The 18,910-nt window shown below is 33.5% G+C and overlaps 1 protein-coding gene across 2 annotated transcripts in view; it reads right to left on the bottom strand.

Annotated features, from left to right (window-relative positions):
* Nucleotides 1-911: 911 nt before the first annotated feature.
* LOC136028066 (GTPase Obg-like) overlaps nucleotides 912-18,910 on the bottom strand; it is a gene marked incomplete in the record, with an annotated part of 43,678 nt that continues 25,679 nt past the window's right edge. For both annotated transcript variants that reach the window (XM_065705669.1, XM_065705670.1), the window contains 4 exon segments: nucleotides 912-1,122; nucleotides 2,734-2,966; nucleotides 10,451-10,589; nucleotides 14,746-14,967. In XM_065705669.1, the coding sequence (XP_065561741.1) occupies nucleotides 982-1,122; nucleotides 2,734-2,966; nucleotides 10,451-10,589; nucleotides 14,746-14,967 (735 nt within the window).

The raw sequence follows: 18,910 nt of genomic DNA, 5'->3' as shown, positions 1-18,910 counted from the left end.
GCCTATTGATGGCGGACTCATGTAGCCTATTCCGATCCCTAGCCCCCCCCCCTCTTCCAGATACTGTCTTAATTTGGGCCGTCCAAAGAAAGAGTACTCGTAATGACAGGAATAACAATAAAAACATACTGCAATTACTGGAATTTTTCGTCTTATTTTCTGTTTTTGCAACTATTGAAGATGCATTTGTGGTAAACTCCGGTTGTATGCGGGAAGACAGTTCTCAAAGTGGGCCCGAAGCCCTCTAAAAGGCTAAAGACTGTTACTGTGTTGCATAATTTATTTTTCAAAATGCGAGGGAGGGGGGGAATTTTTTTTTATTTTCATGATGAACATACTAAGGAAAAACACTCCACAATAAACTACTCAAGAAAGATATTTTTTAAAATCTACTGGGTAAACACCCCCTCCACCCAAAAGCTCCCAATGTAAGCCCCAGTCCCAGCAAAAACTTGCAACTGGTCAGCGACTGTCGTTAGCTACAGTTGTAATCCTATAAAAATTAGTAGATATATGACTATTTTCCATATACTTGATCAGAATAACACAAAAAAGTACCTACGACAATTAATTGGGATTTTATATACAGCATAGATAATAATGACATAATTTTTGTTTTTTTGGCTGAATGTACTGAAACAGTTTTTGTCTGCCCTGCACTTATGAAGTAAATTTGAAGCAAACGCTAGCAGGGGTGTCGAGACCATTTAAGGAAACCTTCCTGATCCATTTTCGAAAAAAAAAAAAAAACAACAAAAAAACAAAACACATTAGATATACTCTATTATTCTGAGGATTGCGATATCTACTTATCGTAAGACACAGTTTGTTTACCTCGGCTAGACTGGTATATTGAATAGAGTAGAAAACCACCCTTTTCAAGTTACTCAATATGTCTCTTTAAAATAAAATAGGACAAAATAGTAAGGTTTACTGCAAAAACAAGACAAACACAAACAACAAAAAACTAATGATCACCGTTTATACATGATCTCCATATTTGTCCTTCAATGAGCGAACATATTGCAGTAAAGGACCCAAAGATTTTCCCTCTTTGGCAGATATAGAAAATAACTGAATATTTCTTTGCTGGCAGTAGTTCTCAAGGACCTCCTTATTCTCCTTAAAAAAAAAAAACTAGGTTAAAAAATAAGAAAAACAACAAAAAAATAAAATCAGATTAGCTTCTAAACCTAATTTTTTTTAACCATAAAAGCATAACTTTCTATAGCTTGTTTTCTTGTTTCTTTTTTTTAACTGGTATTATGAACAGATCCGAAAACCGTCCCTCTTTAAGTATCTTAATTTCTCTCTTTAGGACAAAACAATAATGTTTATAACAAAAGCAAGACAAAAAAAAAAAAAAAAAGAAAAAGATAGTTGCATTATTTGTGGTCTCCATAATTAGCCTTCATTGAGGGAAAATTTTGCAATAGGGGACCCAAAGCTTTTCACTCTTTAGCAGACATAAAAAATAGCTGAATATTTCTTTGCTGGCAGCAGTTATCAAGGACCTTCTTATTACCCCAAAAAGAGAACTAAATCAAAAAGAAAAAAGAATCAGAATACTTAAGCCTTGTTTTTTTAATCCTTTTCTTTTTTATTTTTTTTTCAATTTACAATTTCGCTTTCGGCACCTTTTCAGTAAAACACAAAAGTATTTTTGTATGTTAGTGAGAAATGGGATTTATTTAGCAGAATTTGTGACACAAGCTCGACATCCAAATATTTTTCCCATAATTGATCTGCTTTTTATTTTTAATTTTCAAATTCATTCGCCAAAACATATCCCCCCCATCAACCAAAACAAAGTATTTAAGAACAAGAACTAAGGGTAGACTATGGTACCCAAAAATAGAACCAAAAACAGACTAAGCCAACAGTAGGCTAAAAAATAAAGAAACAAATTAATGACTATTATTTTTCGACCAGTTGTAAGTTAGTTCATAAGTGTCAATTGATATTATAATTAGATTACCACCAAGACATTTGCACCGTCAGATCATTTTATGATAAAAAATAATTTTTGTCTTTCATGATAAGCAGCACATGAAATAGAACCGTTTTAAGCTGTCCATAGCCAGAATACATCACCAAATCAAGATTTTACTTCAGGCAGTTCATAAAATCGTTGTTGCAGCGTCTGGTACGCATCTGATGTTATTCATAATTTTATTTTCAATCTTGCTTTACACCTTGTTTATTCTTTGGCAATTCAGCTAAGTTTGAACAGAACGTAAGAGGTCCTCGAACGTGGCGTGAAGAAGAAGCAAGAAAATATTTAAAGTTAGTAGAAAATTTCAGGAAGAAGGTAAAGACTGAAGCTCTCATCAGAATATGACAAACTCCTAGCTATTTTTGGCTCAGGCGGTTTAGTATTGCAATGAGTTATCAGCAGTACAAATGGTCTAGAATAATTTTTAATGAGATTGAATTTTTAAATATTGTAACTGGTAATTTGGTAAATTAGTTGTACAAAACCTGCAAAAAAAACGAAATTTTTAAATAACACGAAGACGGTAGGATTGTGATTTGACTTCTATATTTATTTTTAAATGAAACACTCTATTTTGCAACTACACGGATAATATATAACTACATCCCCACCCCTGTCTCTTCCAAATTTAGTCTTTGGTAAACATCTGTGTCCCAAAGTATAGAAGATTAGATTACCTCTAGCTTCCCCTGAAAATTGTCCTTCTTATTTAAATGAGAAAAAGAAAAGATAATTACCTGTGCTTCTGGAACATCAATCTTATTCCCCACCACCGCGAAAGGACGTTCGACCAGTTCATCTTTATATTCTCTCAGTTCATGTTCAAGGATTTCTAGTTGCCTCCAAGGTTCAGGCTCAGTCAGATCAATTATATAAAGAAGGCACATACACCGTTCTATGTGCTTCAAAAAGTCTATCCCCATCCCTTTTCCTTCATGGGCTCCTTCGATTAAGCCAGGGATATCAGCAACTGAAAGTAGATCGTTAAACAACTAACTATTAATAGTTAAAAAGAGATGAAAAAAGCAAAGTATTCACCGCAAAGTTTTTTGAAGCCAAGAGGAGGCTCTTTTAGACTGTTAGTGCTGACTTTTAGAATAAAAAGAAGCAGCTTCAACCAATTATTAAGCTTTCCATAAATAATTTGTTAGACCACACTGCTTTTCCATTTACGAAACAAATAATTGAAGAAAAAACGGGTTTAATTTTTTTATAATAAAGCAGTGACAACAAAATAAAATAAAAACTACACTTTAACTAACAAAACATAAAAATACTCCGAATATTTCGGCCCCGCCTCCGGGAGCCTTTCTCAACGGAAAAAAAAAAAACAAAAAAGGAGAAAATTACAACAATTTAAGACTATTTTTAAGACATTATAAAAATACCACGACAACTAAACCAAACTAAAAATATAAACAATCAAATATAAAAGAAACAAGAACTCACATTTTAAAACAAACACTCCCGCACTTGACTGTAACTTTAGAAAAAAACTGCAATAATTGTTTCTATTGGCACTTTCCTCTGCCACAATCGCTGTATAAATGGGGATCTATCAAAAATGAAAAATATAAATACTTGTAACAATACGAAAAAAAGGTCACCCAACCCCCAAATCCAATCAAAATCTTACAGGTTAATGAAACACAATTATGAATTATAAATTGAATGGATTTTTTCATTTGCTATTTAAGCTGCCGTCCGTTGACTTCTTACAGCATTGACCATGCTTTGACCTCCGTTCGCAAGGTTATTACTTGTTTCAGGACAATTATGCAAATCAATACTCATTGAAGTTTTTGACTGGTCTTTAATTAAACTATTATAAATTGAATTTATTTTAAATTCCCCCTCATCTCTATTTATACTAATACCCCCATAGATAATCTTTTTTAGTTCTATAATTTCTCTGAAACTTTGTAAAAGTCCTACAGACTTATCAATAATTTTTGTCTGATCAAATAAAATACTATGATGAGGAAAATTATACACGTGACCAGCTATAGCGGATTCAAAAGTATCAGGTTTTTTATTTTGTCTTAGCGAGCAATCTATCGCATATTTGTGTTGCTGTAGCCTATTTTTTAAATTCTGCTGTGTTCTACCTACATAAAATTTACCATAAGAGCATGGAATTTTGTATACCCCCTGTTGTATATTTCTTGGAACTTTATCTTTTCCGTTATTTAGCCATGAGCTTAAATTTTGTCCTGATTTAAAAGCTGTTTTTATATTATGTTTTTTTTAATTCTTTCCTTAATTTCTGTGACAACCTTGGAATATAAGGCAAAGTTATGTAATTTGGTTTTTGATTTGATTCATTTTCTTCTAATTTTACAGGTTCCAGTAACTTTTTTTTCCTTTTTTCTATTATTTGAGAAATCATATTTTCGGGATATCCATTTCCTACTAGAATATCCTTAATAAAAATTAATTCACTACTAATGTATTCTGGTGAAGCTAAATTTAACACTCTATCCACTAAAGAAATAACTACCCCCCTTTTTACTTGGATCGGGTGATTTGATGTGAAAGACAAATAGCGGTTGTTATTAGTTGGTTTACGGTAAATTGAAAACACTAGTTTATTATTCTTTCTATGGATCCAAATATCCAGAAACGGTAATTTTTTCTCTGTTTCATTTTCAATTGTAAAAACTAATTCCCCTCCCAAATTATTTAAATGTTCCAGAAAACCTTCAATTTGTGCTTCCCCATAATTCCAAATAACTAATACATCATCCATATATCTGCCCCAAAATTTTGGTTTTAAAAAATATGTATCAATAGCTAAATTTTCTATATACTCCACATAAATATTAGCTAACAGTGGACTTAAGGGTCCTCCCATTGCTAATCCTCTAACTTGATGGTAAAAATTGTCTCTAAATTTGAAATAATTAGTATACCTGCTAGTTATTTTAATTAGATTTAATATAGTTTCTATCTCAATCCCTGCAGACAATTCTTCCATTTCACTTTTATGCACATCAAGTTTTTTTGATAAAACAAAAACAGATTTATCGAAAGGTATATATGTATACATTGACTTTATATCAAAACTAAAAAGTCTAGAATCACTTGATATTTCAATATTTTTAAGTTTATTTTTAAAAAATACTGAGTTTTTTATATAAGACTTTTGGAGATATAATAAAGGTTTAAGCGTCTTTGCTACCCATTTTTAATTTTTTCTGTTGGTGAGTTCCTTGTTGACACTATAGGTCTTAGAGGAATGTCTGTCTTATGCATTTTTGGCAAACCATATATTCTTGGGAAACCGATCCCCTTGGAAAGAACTTATAGTACATCTGTGGTGTGATATTTTGATTATTTTTAAGGTCTTCTAAGTCCTTTCTTAATTTTGCAACATAAGATTCGGTTGGGTCTGAGTTAAGTTCTTTATATGTTGAAATATCCTTTAGAATTGTTTCTATTTTATTATCATAATCATCTTTTTCTAGGATTACTATCGTATTACTTTTATCTGCTTTCGTTATTATTAGAGAATCATCTTTTTTTAATTCTTTCAAAATTTTTGTATCTTTGTTTTTAAGGTTTTCTTGAAAATTTCCAGTAACTTTTTTTTTCCTTTTTTCAATTATTTGAGATAATTGATTGGTGGGGAATGATTTTGGATTAATATTAATATAATAAATATAATGACTTCTTTAAATACAATTGAGATTTTTGTGACGGATCAATCTGAGCTTTATCATTCAGCTTATATTTATTTGCAATGAATGGCATTAGGTACAAAAGTGAACACCATGACCTTTTGCATATTGCAAAATGAATTCAGTATAATCCCGCACAACGACCAGCCGAACGAGGGGGCAAAATCAACAGATTTACTGTAGAAATAATTATAAGAATTTTGAATTTGAAAATGTCATAAGGAAATTATTTACATCCCGTATACGTTTTAGATCCGACAAATTTACAAAAAAGAACATCGATTTTGTTTCAGATGTATTTTCAAGTTTTGATGGTCAATGTAAAAATTTCCAAGCATTCTTACTGCCCTATTTTGTACTAGCTGTAATTGTTTTAAATGCGTCCAAAAGGTGTTAAGATAAACAATTGAGTAGTAATTCGAATACGAAGCAATTAAAGGGCGGTAAATTATTTTTAGTATGGAAAATGGAAAAAAAATTTTCACAAGGTACATTGAACCAATATTTTGAGCAAGTTTAACCCTTAAATGGTCAATGTGATTACAAAACGCTGGATCTAGAAAAAAAACTCCTAAATAACGATATGACTGAACCCTAAAAATTTTATGTTCACAAACCTGAAGCTCCTAGAAAGATATCAGTTCAGAGACATGTTTTGAACAACCAAACACCATAAATTCAGTTTTAGTAAAATTTGGTACTAGATTATTAGAAGAAAACCATTGATTAACTGAAGTAACAGTTATAATCAAATTTTCAATTAATGTAGATGAATCCCCCCTTTAACAGATATAGCTGTGTCATCTGCAAATAGAATAGCAAGACTAATATTCCCCAGTAAACTTTGCGGAAGAATGTCAATGTAAACCAAAATAAGAGCAGACCTTACACTGAACCTTGAGGGACACCAATATCATAACTTTTTTTTTAAATTAGACAATTTTCCATCGACATCTACCGCAATTTTACGTACACACAGGTATGATTTTACTAAGTCTAGCCCTATCCCTCTTATGCTTGCATTTTCCATTTTGCCACAAAGAATTTCATGGTTTAATGTATCAAATGCTTTCTTAACATCGTTGAAAACAGTAGCCACCTGGAAACGATCATCTAAACATTTATTTCTAATTTAATTTCTAATAGAATTTATTATTAGAAAAATTATTCTAATTTATTTCTAATAGAAGAGCTGCAAGCGTGTTGCGCCAAATGGGTTGCCCCATTCGACATGGGTTGCCCCAAATCCAAACTGGTATTCGGTAAAATAGTTTATCTTATCCAAATAATTAGAAAAGTTTCTTTTTATTTATTTTCAAACACTTTAGACAAAGGCGATAAAACTGTAATAGAACGATAATTATTTACATCATATTTATCACCTTTTTATGTAACGAAATTACCCGGCCAATTTTCCATCTGCTAGGAAACATACCTGAGTTGATACATGAATTAAAAATATTAATAAGGGGTTCAACAATCGCTCCAGCAATATTTTTTAACAACTTTGTCGATAGCCAGTCATATCCCACTGAATTACCACTTTTTATATTTTTAATAGCCTTATGAAATCCAGCAAAACTAACTAGGGTTAGAAATATACTCGTACCTTCAGAGGGAGGGGAATAGTGTTTATGCATCCTGCGAGAAGAAAAATCTATTTTTACAGAAACAATAGAATATCAAACGCCAACAAAATAATCACTAAACATATTAGCAACAGCTTGCGGTCCCTTAACTTCTTCACTATTTATGTCATATAATACCTCGGGTTGCGATAACTGTTAATTTTGTTCAATTTTATCATTCATCAAACTCCAAGTTTTCCTGGGAGGATCAGAATTTTGAAATGAATCTTCATAATAAGTTCTTTCACTTTCTCTAAAAGTCTTACCAACAAGTTTTTGTAGTTTTTAAAACGCATTATATTTATTTCTATGGGATTCTCCATCTTGATTTTATATGTCTCTTTCTCAATGGAATTCTATACGGGCGAAATTGATCAAGCTTTTCAGTCAATATATCATAAAACTTGTCTATAGGATAGATTTGGATTCTTTTCATTAATTACTGGACTCCACTTAACGTCACCTAGCCCTTCCCATCTGTTAAATTCAAAAAAATTTTATGCAACAAGTGGTAACGCTTTGTTTGACCTTTTTTTTATGATACAGAAAAAAGAGCGAAAATCAGCCATAATTATGTAGCTATCAGGTGAACCATCAGAGATGACAAATATATTGACGGCGCTGTAAGGTGAAAAATTATCCTTAATTAGTGAAAATGACCTATCAGTTATCCATGATGCCATAAAACATACAGGGTTTAATCCGTGAGCGCACGACCATTCTAAGAATTGTATAGTTTAAAAACTTTGACTTTAAAAACTTTAGCGTAAAGAGATGGGCTTTGATGAGGGAGCAGCCCCTTTCATATACGAAGTAATTTCTGTTCGTTTTAAGTTTTAATGTCGCTCCTTACCTTCAATTAAAAAAAACTTGTTTTTTCATTTAATTTCTAAAGGTTTTGAATTAATGCATGTATTGATTTTGGCTCTCCGCAGATGAATAATTAAATGAAATTTGCATATTTTTTTTTTTTGCTAAATGGCTTTCTCATAGTTTTGATCGAATGATATTGAGAAAATAAGGAGCGGGGGAGGAGGCCTAGTTGCCTTCCAATTTTTTGGTTACTTAAAAAGGCAACTAGAACTTTTAATTTTTTACGAGTGTTTTTATTAGTAAAAGATGTACGTAACTTACAAATTAGCTTACGTAATGAACTACTGTATTCGCATATTTTTATTACATATATGAGGGGGTTCACCCCTCTTCAGTACCTCGCTCTTTACATTAAAGCTTAAATTTTGTCCCAATTCCTTTAGAATGACCCCTGAATCACAAAGGCTGTAGAATAAATAATTGAAATTACTAAAAATACTTTAGCGCAAAGAGCGAGGTATTAGGAAGAGGTTAACCCCTAATATGCGTAATAATTTCTGGTCGTTTTAAGTTTTAAGGCTGCTCTTACTTTCAGTTGAAAAAACTTTTTCATATTTGTTTTTCATTTTTTTTTTTAAATAATGATAGAAAATCCTGCACTCTGTACATGGAAATTTTCTTCCCCCATGACAAATTCCTCCATGAGAAAGTTCCCCCAACATATCCCTCTCTTCTCAGCCCCCCCCCCCCCCCCCAACCAAAAAATCCCCCTGAAAACGTCTGCACACTTCCCAATAACCATTACTATATGCAAACACTGGTCAAAGTTTGTAACTTGTAGCCCCTCCTACGGGGACTGTGGGGGAGTAAGTCGTCCCCAAAGACATAGTTATAAGGCTTTTCGACTATGCTGAATAACATGGCTATCTCAGAATTTTGCTCTGCTGACTTTCGGAAAATAATTGGCGTGGGAGGGGGCCTAGGTGCCCTCCAATTTTTTGGCCACTTAAAACGGCCACTAGAACTTCTCACTTCCGTTAGAATGAGCCCTCTCGCAAAATTCTAGGGCCACTGGTTCGATACGATCACCCCTGGGAAAATAAACAAACAAATAAAAAAACAAATAAACACGCATCCGTGATCTGCATTCTGGCAAAAAATACAAAATTCCACATTTTTGTAGATAGGAGCTTGAAACTTCTACAGTACGGTTCTCTGATGCGCTGAATCTGATGGTGTGATTTTCGTTAAGATTGTATTACTTTTAGGGGGGTTTTACCCCCTATTTTCTAAAATAAGGCAAATTTTCTCAGGCTCGTAACTTTTGACTGGTAAGACTAAATTTGATGAAAGTTATATATTTAAAATCAGCATTAAAATGCGATTCTTGTGATGTAGCTATTGGTATCAAAATTGCATTTTTTAGAGTTTTGGTTACTATTGAGCCGGGTCGCTCCTTAGTACAGTTCGTTACCACGAACTGTTTAATTTCATTCTCTTATGATATTTCATTTTTTAATTACTTTTTTATTACGTTAATCAATTTAACTTTAAAAATTTCATTCACTACATTCATTTCACTACTCTATTTCATTCCTATTTCATATTATCTAATTCTAACACTAATTACATTCTATTTTCAACTATTCCATTATTGCCCGATTTGCCATGCCATTTTTATTGGCTAAGACACGTAATTAAATGTTGATTTTCATAGCATTGCCTCGGGGCTCAACTTCCCGTTATCTGAACTAGATTACTTAAGTTAAAGTTTAGATTGCGTCATTAAATAACAATAATAATAAAACAGTGAAAAATCAGCCAAATGATATGCCTCAAGGGGCGACATAATGCTTGCAGTCCGAGTAGCAATGGCAAAACAATAGGTAAAAAGCCAAAAATTCGTAAAACTAGACGTGAAAACCTCACAGAAATAAATGAAAGCCATCTAAAAAATGTCTTTGACTTATCCGCTTCCCACACTAAATACAGAGTATACTCACTCCTATACCTATAAAATATAACATAAACTTGCTAAAAGTACTTTTTTGAGAATCAGAATTGAAAACTTACTGCTCACGGAAAGGTCTTCAAACGAATGAGTCAAAATACAAATTTATATCCTAAAGAAAAATAAAATAAAAAAACTTGAAGGCAAAAGGAAGAAGATTAAATTTAAACCTCTAAGCTTTGAAATAGGAAAACTCACTAATAATTCTTCCAAAAATTTAGACAACCATCCTTATAATTTACAATGTGGCTCATTATACAAGAATTTTTTAGCACTCACAAATTAGTGGGTGGTATAGAAATCCTCTTTTATTAATACTTACTCATAACTTGTTCGTAGTCTTCATATGGTACAGCTCCTATATGCGGCTGAAGTGTTGTAAACGGATAGGGAGCAACTTTCGTTCGAGAGCGTGATACTGCTTGTAGAAGAGTTGACTTGCCTGCATTGGGAAAACCGACCTGCAACATTTTATATAAAACGAATCACGCGAGCAAATAGCTGAAATTATTATGGGAGAAGAAAAAAATTAAAAAATAAAAAAATTAGTTTTTAGGATTAGATGTTTGAACTATTCCTTTTTGGGGGAGGGGGTATAGATAGCTAAATGTGGTTTTTCCTGTAATTAATTCCCTAATCACAATATCCGAGAAGCTTCTGAGCCCAAAATAGCATACACTAAGCTTTGTTGCTAAGCATCAATCGCAGAAGCAAATATTTAACAATCTTCTGCAAAGAGCATCAGACTAACATTTCAAGGCAGATAAGAAACTTATAAATTAATTTGAGTGGGTGGGGGGGGTCAATAGTTGTGAATGGCTGTTCCTTTAACCAATTCCTAATGCTAGAGAGGCTTCTGGCCTCAAAATAGACTATACCAGCCTTCGTTGCTAAATCCAAATCGCATGAGCAATTAGCAAAAATATTTCTAGGAAAAGAGTGGAAGGGTATCACAGTATCATTGTAAATGGGGTAGGAAACATAGTGAGTGTTTAAGCTTAATATTTGAACCCCTCTATTTTTTTGCGGGGGGGAAGGGATAGCTTATAAGTGGTTAGTCTTCTTAGGGGCCCTTCAACCTCTCCATTGTATAGGCTTATGGCCCAAAATAACGCACACTAAGCACCAAATTTGAAATTTGACTTTTTTTTTAAGTAAGAGAAGAACCACTAATTTTTAAGTAGACAAGTAGAATTGAGTGAAAAATGTATTTTTTTTTTCGTGCCCAGATTGGTTCAGAGGTATAATACAGCACAACACATATTTGAACCTACATATTATAAAAAACAACAGAGCAGAAATCTTGCTGCTTTTACACGAGCCAAGGTTGCTGTAAAAGCTAAATAGATAAGTAGGGAAACATTTTTATATTAAATCCCATTCTCTCAAACTACAAATCGCACATATGGACATGAAAATTTCATTCGCATTTGGACCTGACGGTCCACATGCGAAAGTAATCTATACATTCATGATGAATTGTTGAGAAGCTTGCTCAACAGTTGCGAGTAAATTATTTGTGAAGATTTATGTCCGAGTCGCAATATCGATTTTTTTCTAATTTTTTTTTTAATTAGTTAATTGGACTTTTAAAGTATCAATTATCTATTAAAGCTCAACTAATGACAATTTTTCTGAATAATAAGTTCTACCCGTTTTTTCTAAGCTTTATTACGGTAATCTGGCAATTACCGTAATCTTCTTTTCAGGACATTGGATATGTTCTTCACCTTAAAAAAAAGTATATAATTGATACGTGTGCAAAGGGAGGACCGATTTATATCTGGATTTATTTTCGTCTTTGGCTAGAAGTGAAATCTCAAAAAATTTCCAAACCGAACGATTATTCTCTAGTTGTTAACCCTTGGCAATTTAGCCCCTTGACTAGTAAAGGATTCCTTTCACTCACCGACCCCTTCATTAAATAAACATTCAATCAGCAGAAACAACAATATTTTCATCCCTTAAATTTCTACTACCCTAACGACATGATACAAGGAAGACAGACAAATATTGAAGAAGTCTGGTACTCTTTGTTACTGGGCGTTTCAATAGTTGATCATTCTCCTTTTCCATTCATATCATACATTTTAAAACATTTTTAAACCTTGTAAAATCTTTACCTACTAAGCATTTTTTGTAAGTTTTTACCTTTTTGTCCTTACTTAATTACAGTGATTGAGTAATTGTTTTTTCGCTTATATTTCATCTTTGACCTACTTTCTTCTCCTTTTTGTTTGTTTCGTATCCCTATTCCTCTCCTACAATTGCATTTGAGCACTATTAACTGCTTATTTGTTATATCACTTTGACCGTTTTTGTGTATGGCATTGAAGTCTATAGTCCCTACCAGCGGCACTAAACTCTGTTTCATAGCTCTTCAGCTAATCAGTGCTGAATCGGGGGCCTGCCAATCTGTGCTTTCGCACTCCCTTCATGATTCACCTTCCACAGACTCCTCAGGTACCCATGAAGAGCTGGGTCGGCTCTGGCTGAGTTTACAGAGTCGCACCAGTGACCCCTGTTACCAACCAAATAACCAGGGACACCAGTAATTGAACCCCTCCCCTTAGGAACAAAGGATTTCAAGTCCAGTGTGCCAATCTTAATCTTGCTTCTCTTAAGCGTGTATCTTAGGTGTGTATTTCAATCTTGCTCCTCCTAACTCCTGTTATTGAATAGTTGCAACTTCTTTCTTGACTGTATTACTACCGTTATTGTACTTTTGATGTTTATTTTTAATTCCCACAATATACTTTGTTTTTTTTTTATGTAAAACACGCTTACCCCGCACGCGTCGCTGTTATCTTAAAGAAAAAGAATTAAAAAATTCCCTCCTTGTAATATTTCCCCGGGAAACTCCTATCTAAGGAAAACTGCACCTCAGAGGAAAACTCTCCCATGGAGAGTCTTTCTTCTGCGTAATTCTTTCTGCGTATTAATACTGATCGTATTCTTAAATTAAAAAAAGAGAAATTCCTCCCTTTTGTCATATTCCACCACTGGGTAAATTCTGCCCTTTCCTATGGAAAATCCCCTACCTAAACTAAATTGTCCCCCAATGCATTAATGATGATAATGTTTCTAAATTTAAAAAAATTTGAAAATTAGGTAAAGATTATTAATTTCCACTTCAACACCTTAACGCCATCTCTTCCAAATGTTTGTGTTCACGGGTCTTTGTTTTCAGTTTGAGCGAAAAGTATTCGAAACATGAAAAGGGCCTTGAAGGAAGGGCAAAAAAAGTTTATACTTAAAACCTTCGCAAGAGTGTATTGAACAACTTCTTAAAGTTTCTTGACGATCGTATAAATACTGTAGTGATGGACACAGGACACATACACATTATATTTTCTAGCGATAGAAGACTAAGTTAACAATTTTGCTTGTTATGTTCCTTTCTGGAATAAAATCCTATTTTATCCCAATAATGATAATAATAATAATAATAAAAAAAGAGACACAAGTTGCTACTGAATAGTTTAAGGAAATGCAACCTAAATACAGATTTTAAAAATAGATTAAAATTTCAGGTTTAAACAGCTTCGGATTACACCAATATGATTTTACTGTCATTAATTTCTATTTTTGTTAGTCTTATTTTCACTTTATTTTTATTTTCCATTTCAAATTTGATTGCTTTTTTTTATCTCTCGGCTGGGGGTAAATGATCGCTTACCTGAAAAACTGTCATCCGTATTTCAGAGAAACTTCCCAATATTCCCCTGAATTGGTGTTTGAGCTCGTCCCGGATAGTTTTAATCACCTGGCTCTACTACTTGCTGAAAAATACGCGACATACATTCCAGAAAAAATTACACAATTTTATTTTATTATTAGTTGCATTTAATTCATATTCTATTTGTGTTATTTATATAATGTGTCATTTTATAATTTCCAGCTAAGTATTACCAATACTCTTCTTATTATTTCCGTGCAGGATTTAAACAGCTTTTTCCCCAGAGCTTATATTCGACAGGTTAGGTTTATGAGAATCAAGGGCGTACCCAAGTTTTTTTTGTCGGGAGGGGGTGGGATATAACGAAAGTTTAAAAACATATTCAACTTTAATTATATACATTTTTGTTTCTTTCTACGAGCCAAACAATTATTTCGAGGGGAGGTTTCAGACTCGATACCACACTCTGGATACAGCCTTGGTGAGAATAAAGATTACTAATTGCATAAGTAAGCAGTCTTTATCGAACGAGCAACTGATTCTTGCATTCAGAAGATTGTAAAATACGTTCCACATCGGATGGAAATGACAATGATCATAAAGGCCTAAGGTTCTGATTCTGAGAGGGAGTGAACCCATTTATTTCACCTAGTTTAAAATTAAATGAGATTATATGCATCATTCGGAGGGACACGCTAAAAATGATGATTGATGATAAACTGATTTATATGTTGCCAGGTTCATTTTGTCAAAGTGTAAAATTAGACTAGGTTAAGAGGTGCACTTTAAATTAACTTTCTAATGAAGGCACCCCAAAAACACCTTCCAATAAAGGGTAGCCCATACCCCTTGAATGTGAGCCCCCTGTTCCCCCCCCTATAGTCAAAATGCTAAAAAACACCCAAGAATGAAAATGAAAGTACAAATAGGCTACTTACTAATCCTACATGAGCTATAGTTTTTAGCTCAACATTATACCAAAAACTCTCTCCATCTGCTCCGTATTCAGCTATATCGGGTGACTGATTTGTTGCTGATGCGAAGTAGGCGTTCCCTTTGCCACCTGCTCCACCACGCGCGGCTAAAAACATAGCTCCTTCTTCTGAAAGTTCGGCTTTTATTTTTCCATCACGCGACTTGAAAACAGTACCAATAGGAACCTGAAGAAGCAAAAACTAATTTAAATGAAACACAGATAAAGATTTTACGGAACAGAAACATTGGATATCACATAAAACATTCGACATAAGAATGATGTATATTATTTTTCTGGATGCATAAAATAACCAGATGGCTAATTAACAAATATGCAACAATTTTTAAAATTCAGTAATTATCAAACATATCGTCAGGCAATCAATCTTTTAAGCTGGAAATATGTTTAAAAGGATTACTCTTCCTACATTTACGCAAAATTTGGAGTTAGACCTCGTCATTTCTTTTTCAATCTTTGGGGCTAGAAGATAGATACAGAATAAAATAATAGAACAAACCCAACAAAACGATCCGAGGAGGGAGGGGGATAAAATACACGGAGCTCGGTCCTCTCAGGCGCCCACCACATGGCGCAATTGACTTGGGCTTTCTGCAGATTTTAAAAATGTATAAGGTGTAATCTACAAAGTGGAATGCTAGGAGAGGATACAAGCAACTAAGGAAGTGACATAGGTGACAAAGGGGTGAAAATATTCCCAGGTTCAGACTTCACAGACGTCCATAATATGAGGTGGTTGAAGGAAGATTCTTATTCTATTTTTATATTTTAAGATTTAAAAATTTACAAGGCGTAGGTCAAAAAGGGAATTTCCAGGGGAAAAGTAAATTGCTGTTAAAAATTTCAAATGCAGAAAAAGCTTAATTTCCTACACGCCCGACACAAGTTTTATCCCAGGATCGAATCACAACCGTTAACGGCGTTAACACTGAATAATTGCGTTCCAGAGACATACCAGTTAGTATTGTACAGAAAAAAAAAAGTTAAGCTAAGTTAAAAAGCTTCCAGAAATCAGCTCAAACACCATTTAATGGGAATCCCTCAAAGTTTCATTTACGTAGGTTAACAACTTTACTGAAAGTATTGAAAAAAAAAACAGTGTTGGAATAGCGATTCACGTTTTAATTTATAATAAGCGTAGAGAAGTACCCTCATACACATTCTATATAATACACGCTCTGAACGTACAAGTATAGGAGTACGTGTTGGCATGCTACTTCCCAGGTTTCTTCCCTGCCCCAACCAAACACCTTCAAAGGTCTTTGAAGTTGGCAACAGCAGTTATTTAGGTTTGTGCCTCCAATATTCCTTTAATTGCTGCTATATTTGTTAGATGCTTGATGGCAGTTTATGAGCTCACACATTGCAATTCCATTCCTATATTATTTGATATCAATATGTCAATTTTGATATCAAAATATCAATTTTGATATCAATATGTCAATTATTTGATATCAAATTGATATCAATTTAATATCAAATGGTCACAACAGTGGCTGCAACCAAGGGAAGAGCGAACTTACAGCCCATAGTAAACGAAAACTCAAAGGCTTGTAAAAAAACAAGTTTTTACTGGTATCGTGACTGCATGCGAAATTCCTATTGAAAATCGTGTTTTATTCTTTGAAGGGCTATGAAGTTATAAGATTATTATGGCGTTTAGGTAACCATCGTTACTATCACTATTAATACTTAATTATAGAAGTTTCATGGGGAGCGTTGAACGTCTCTTTCCATACAACATCAATAATAAATAAATAACCCCATAATTCGTCATACATCATTTTCGTTTTCGATTTCGATTTTCGTTGTATATTAAAGATAGATTAAATTTAGAACATTTAGCTTTTTTTAGTAGAGGAATTATCCATGTTTCCTGATGAGCAAAATAACAAAGAAGTTGTCAGCCCCTTGAAATTCTCAGGGTGGTTTAATTGAGTTGTAGATTTTGGGCAATAAAACTCATGCAATACATTCATCTAATTTTCAAAGAATACTGATAAGTGTTCAAAAGAAAATTGTATCTCTCTTGTTTCATAAGCTGATCATCTTGCCGTGGGCTAACTTTCCAAGGATGGTTGTAGCATCTGCTGCAACCTAGTAAAGAATAACAGACAATTTGAAATCAATTTTGATAAAAAAAAGTCAAATGAAAAAGAACCATTTAGAGCTGATTGAGGAACGGAAACTATTGTTTCAGTTAATCTTAATGATAAAAGTTTACTGGAAAAAACAATTTGTAGGACTTTCGAAAAACAACCAAAAACTCAACAAGAAATTGGGTCAGATCCAAATGGAAACTGCACAATTCGAATCTCCATAATCAGGCAAAAAAACTATTTAGAAGAATGACAGTCCCCCATTCTGAGCATCACAGAAAATACTATTTTTGCATAGGAATAAGTGATGTTTCTCCTTGGTTTTATTCTTTTTTTTTCCGTCGCCGCTACCGAGGCACTGAATTACGGTATAGATATTCAAGGGCTCAATTTGATAGAAAATTGCCATATTTAGCGTTTTTTAAGCAACAAACTATAATATTAAATAAGATAAATTTTTTGACAAAAACTGCATCTTCCAATACCAGATGATGTAATAAAAATATCTTTTGACAAGACATTGCATAGGATTAAAGATGCTTCTTGAATACGTCTAGGTCCTTACGTCGGCCCTGCAGAGTGCTCACACAGCTAGGTTCGATCTCTCAGCACCCTATTACCAAGTAGATATCAAACCCACTACGCTACCACAGGACTCTTTTGACAAGATAATATAACTCACGCCTCTTTTGAAGAATTGCTTCTCTGGGATTTGATGTCATATTTCAGTAACTCTGCTGCCGGATTCCCAGTGGTTCGTCTTTTACTAGGTTCTAGCTACGAAAACACAAAGTTTGTTACTTTTCTTTGACTATTAAAAAGCCTGCATAATTTGAGACCCCACACAAATGAGTCAGTTTCTTAAGTATATCTTGCTTTTATGGTACTACAAGGCTCATTTTTCAGTTTTTATTGTCATTTTTATTTGATTTGGGAAAATTGGCTCCAAGATTTTGAAAAATTACGCCACTATGTATGATAGATACATCAATTTATCATCTGAATTTGACTAAACATAGGAATATTCATAGTAGGAAGTATATTCTTTGGGCCGTAATTTCATGTCACTTATTACCATAGAAATCGAGTCAAAAGAGCTCTTTGTATTAGTTGGAACATGGGACCCTGTTTCTTGACCAGCAATTTGAACCAATGGTGAAGTAATCCTCGTATTTCATCAAAATCCAACAGGAAATCTCGCTTCCGCTGTTAATTTTCTCTACTGCAAGTTGAGGAGTAAAAGGAGTTGATCTTTGAAAAATAAAGGCTGTTTTATTCTTGTCCAAAAAGACCGGTTCTATTTCAGTCAGCTGAGCTACCCTTTTTTTCCTTTCTTGGGCTGCCCTCTGCCGCATTAAAGCCCTTTCGTATGTAATAACTTTTTCTCCACTGTACTCACCACCTTTTCTTAGTTCATCTTGCCAGGGCTTATCATATGAGCTATTTCTTCCCCATACATATTCTCTCCCTGTCAAAATTGGCCGGTGTTTCGGCTCTTCTTGCTTACCAATCAATTTGTTACTCTCCTTACCTACGTCTGTATATACATGCATCTTCAAAAAGCCTTTACTACCAGCTCGGAACCAAAAGTCTTTTTTCTTCATTACAGGCTGGATTATTCTTATTTTTAGCTTGTTTGCTCCTTTTATATTTTCTGCAGATATGTTCAAAGAATTATCAGCATTTGATACTTGAGGCTTCATATTACCAATGAAAGAATATTACGAGTAATATGGAGCAAGCTTAATTCGGTTTGATACCATTTTCAAGGGGTCTCAAGGTACGGAATTCCCACAAATTTGTTTTCAAAAGAACATTTTATTATTAAGATTAATTGAAATAATAATTACCATTCCTAAATCGGCTACAAATGGAATTTTTTTTTCACTTGACCTTTTTAAATACGTATTTAGATTTTTGGTTACTATTGGTAACTATTTGGCTACTAAAAATTTTAAGTTACTATGGGCCGTTTACTAGGTTGCAGTTATCGTTGTAGCAATGATAACG

This window comes from Artemia franciscana, chromosome 6 (genome assembly GCF_032884065.1).
Source record: "Artemia franciscana chromosome 6, ASM3288406v1, whole genome shotgun sequence".
In the NCBI taxonomy this organism is placed as follows: Eukaryota; Metazoa; Arthropoda; class Branchiopoda; order Anostraca; family Artemiidae; genus Artemia; species Artemia franciscana.
Note: the sequence above shows the minus strand (reverse complement) of the source record. Positions and strands in the feature narration are given on the sequence as shown.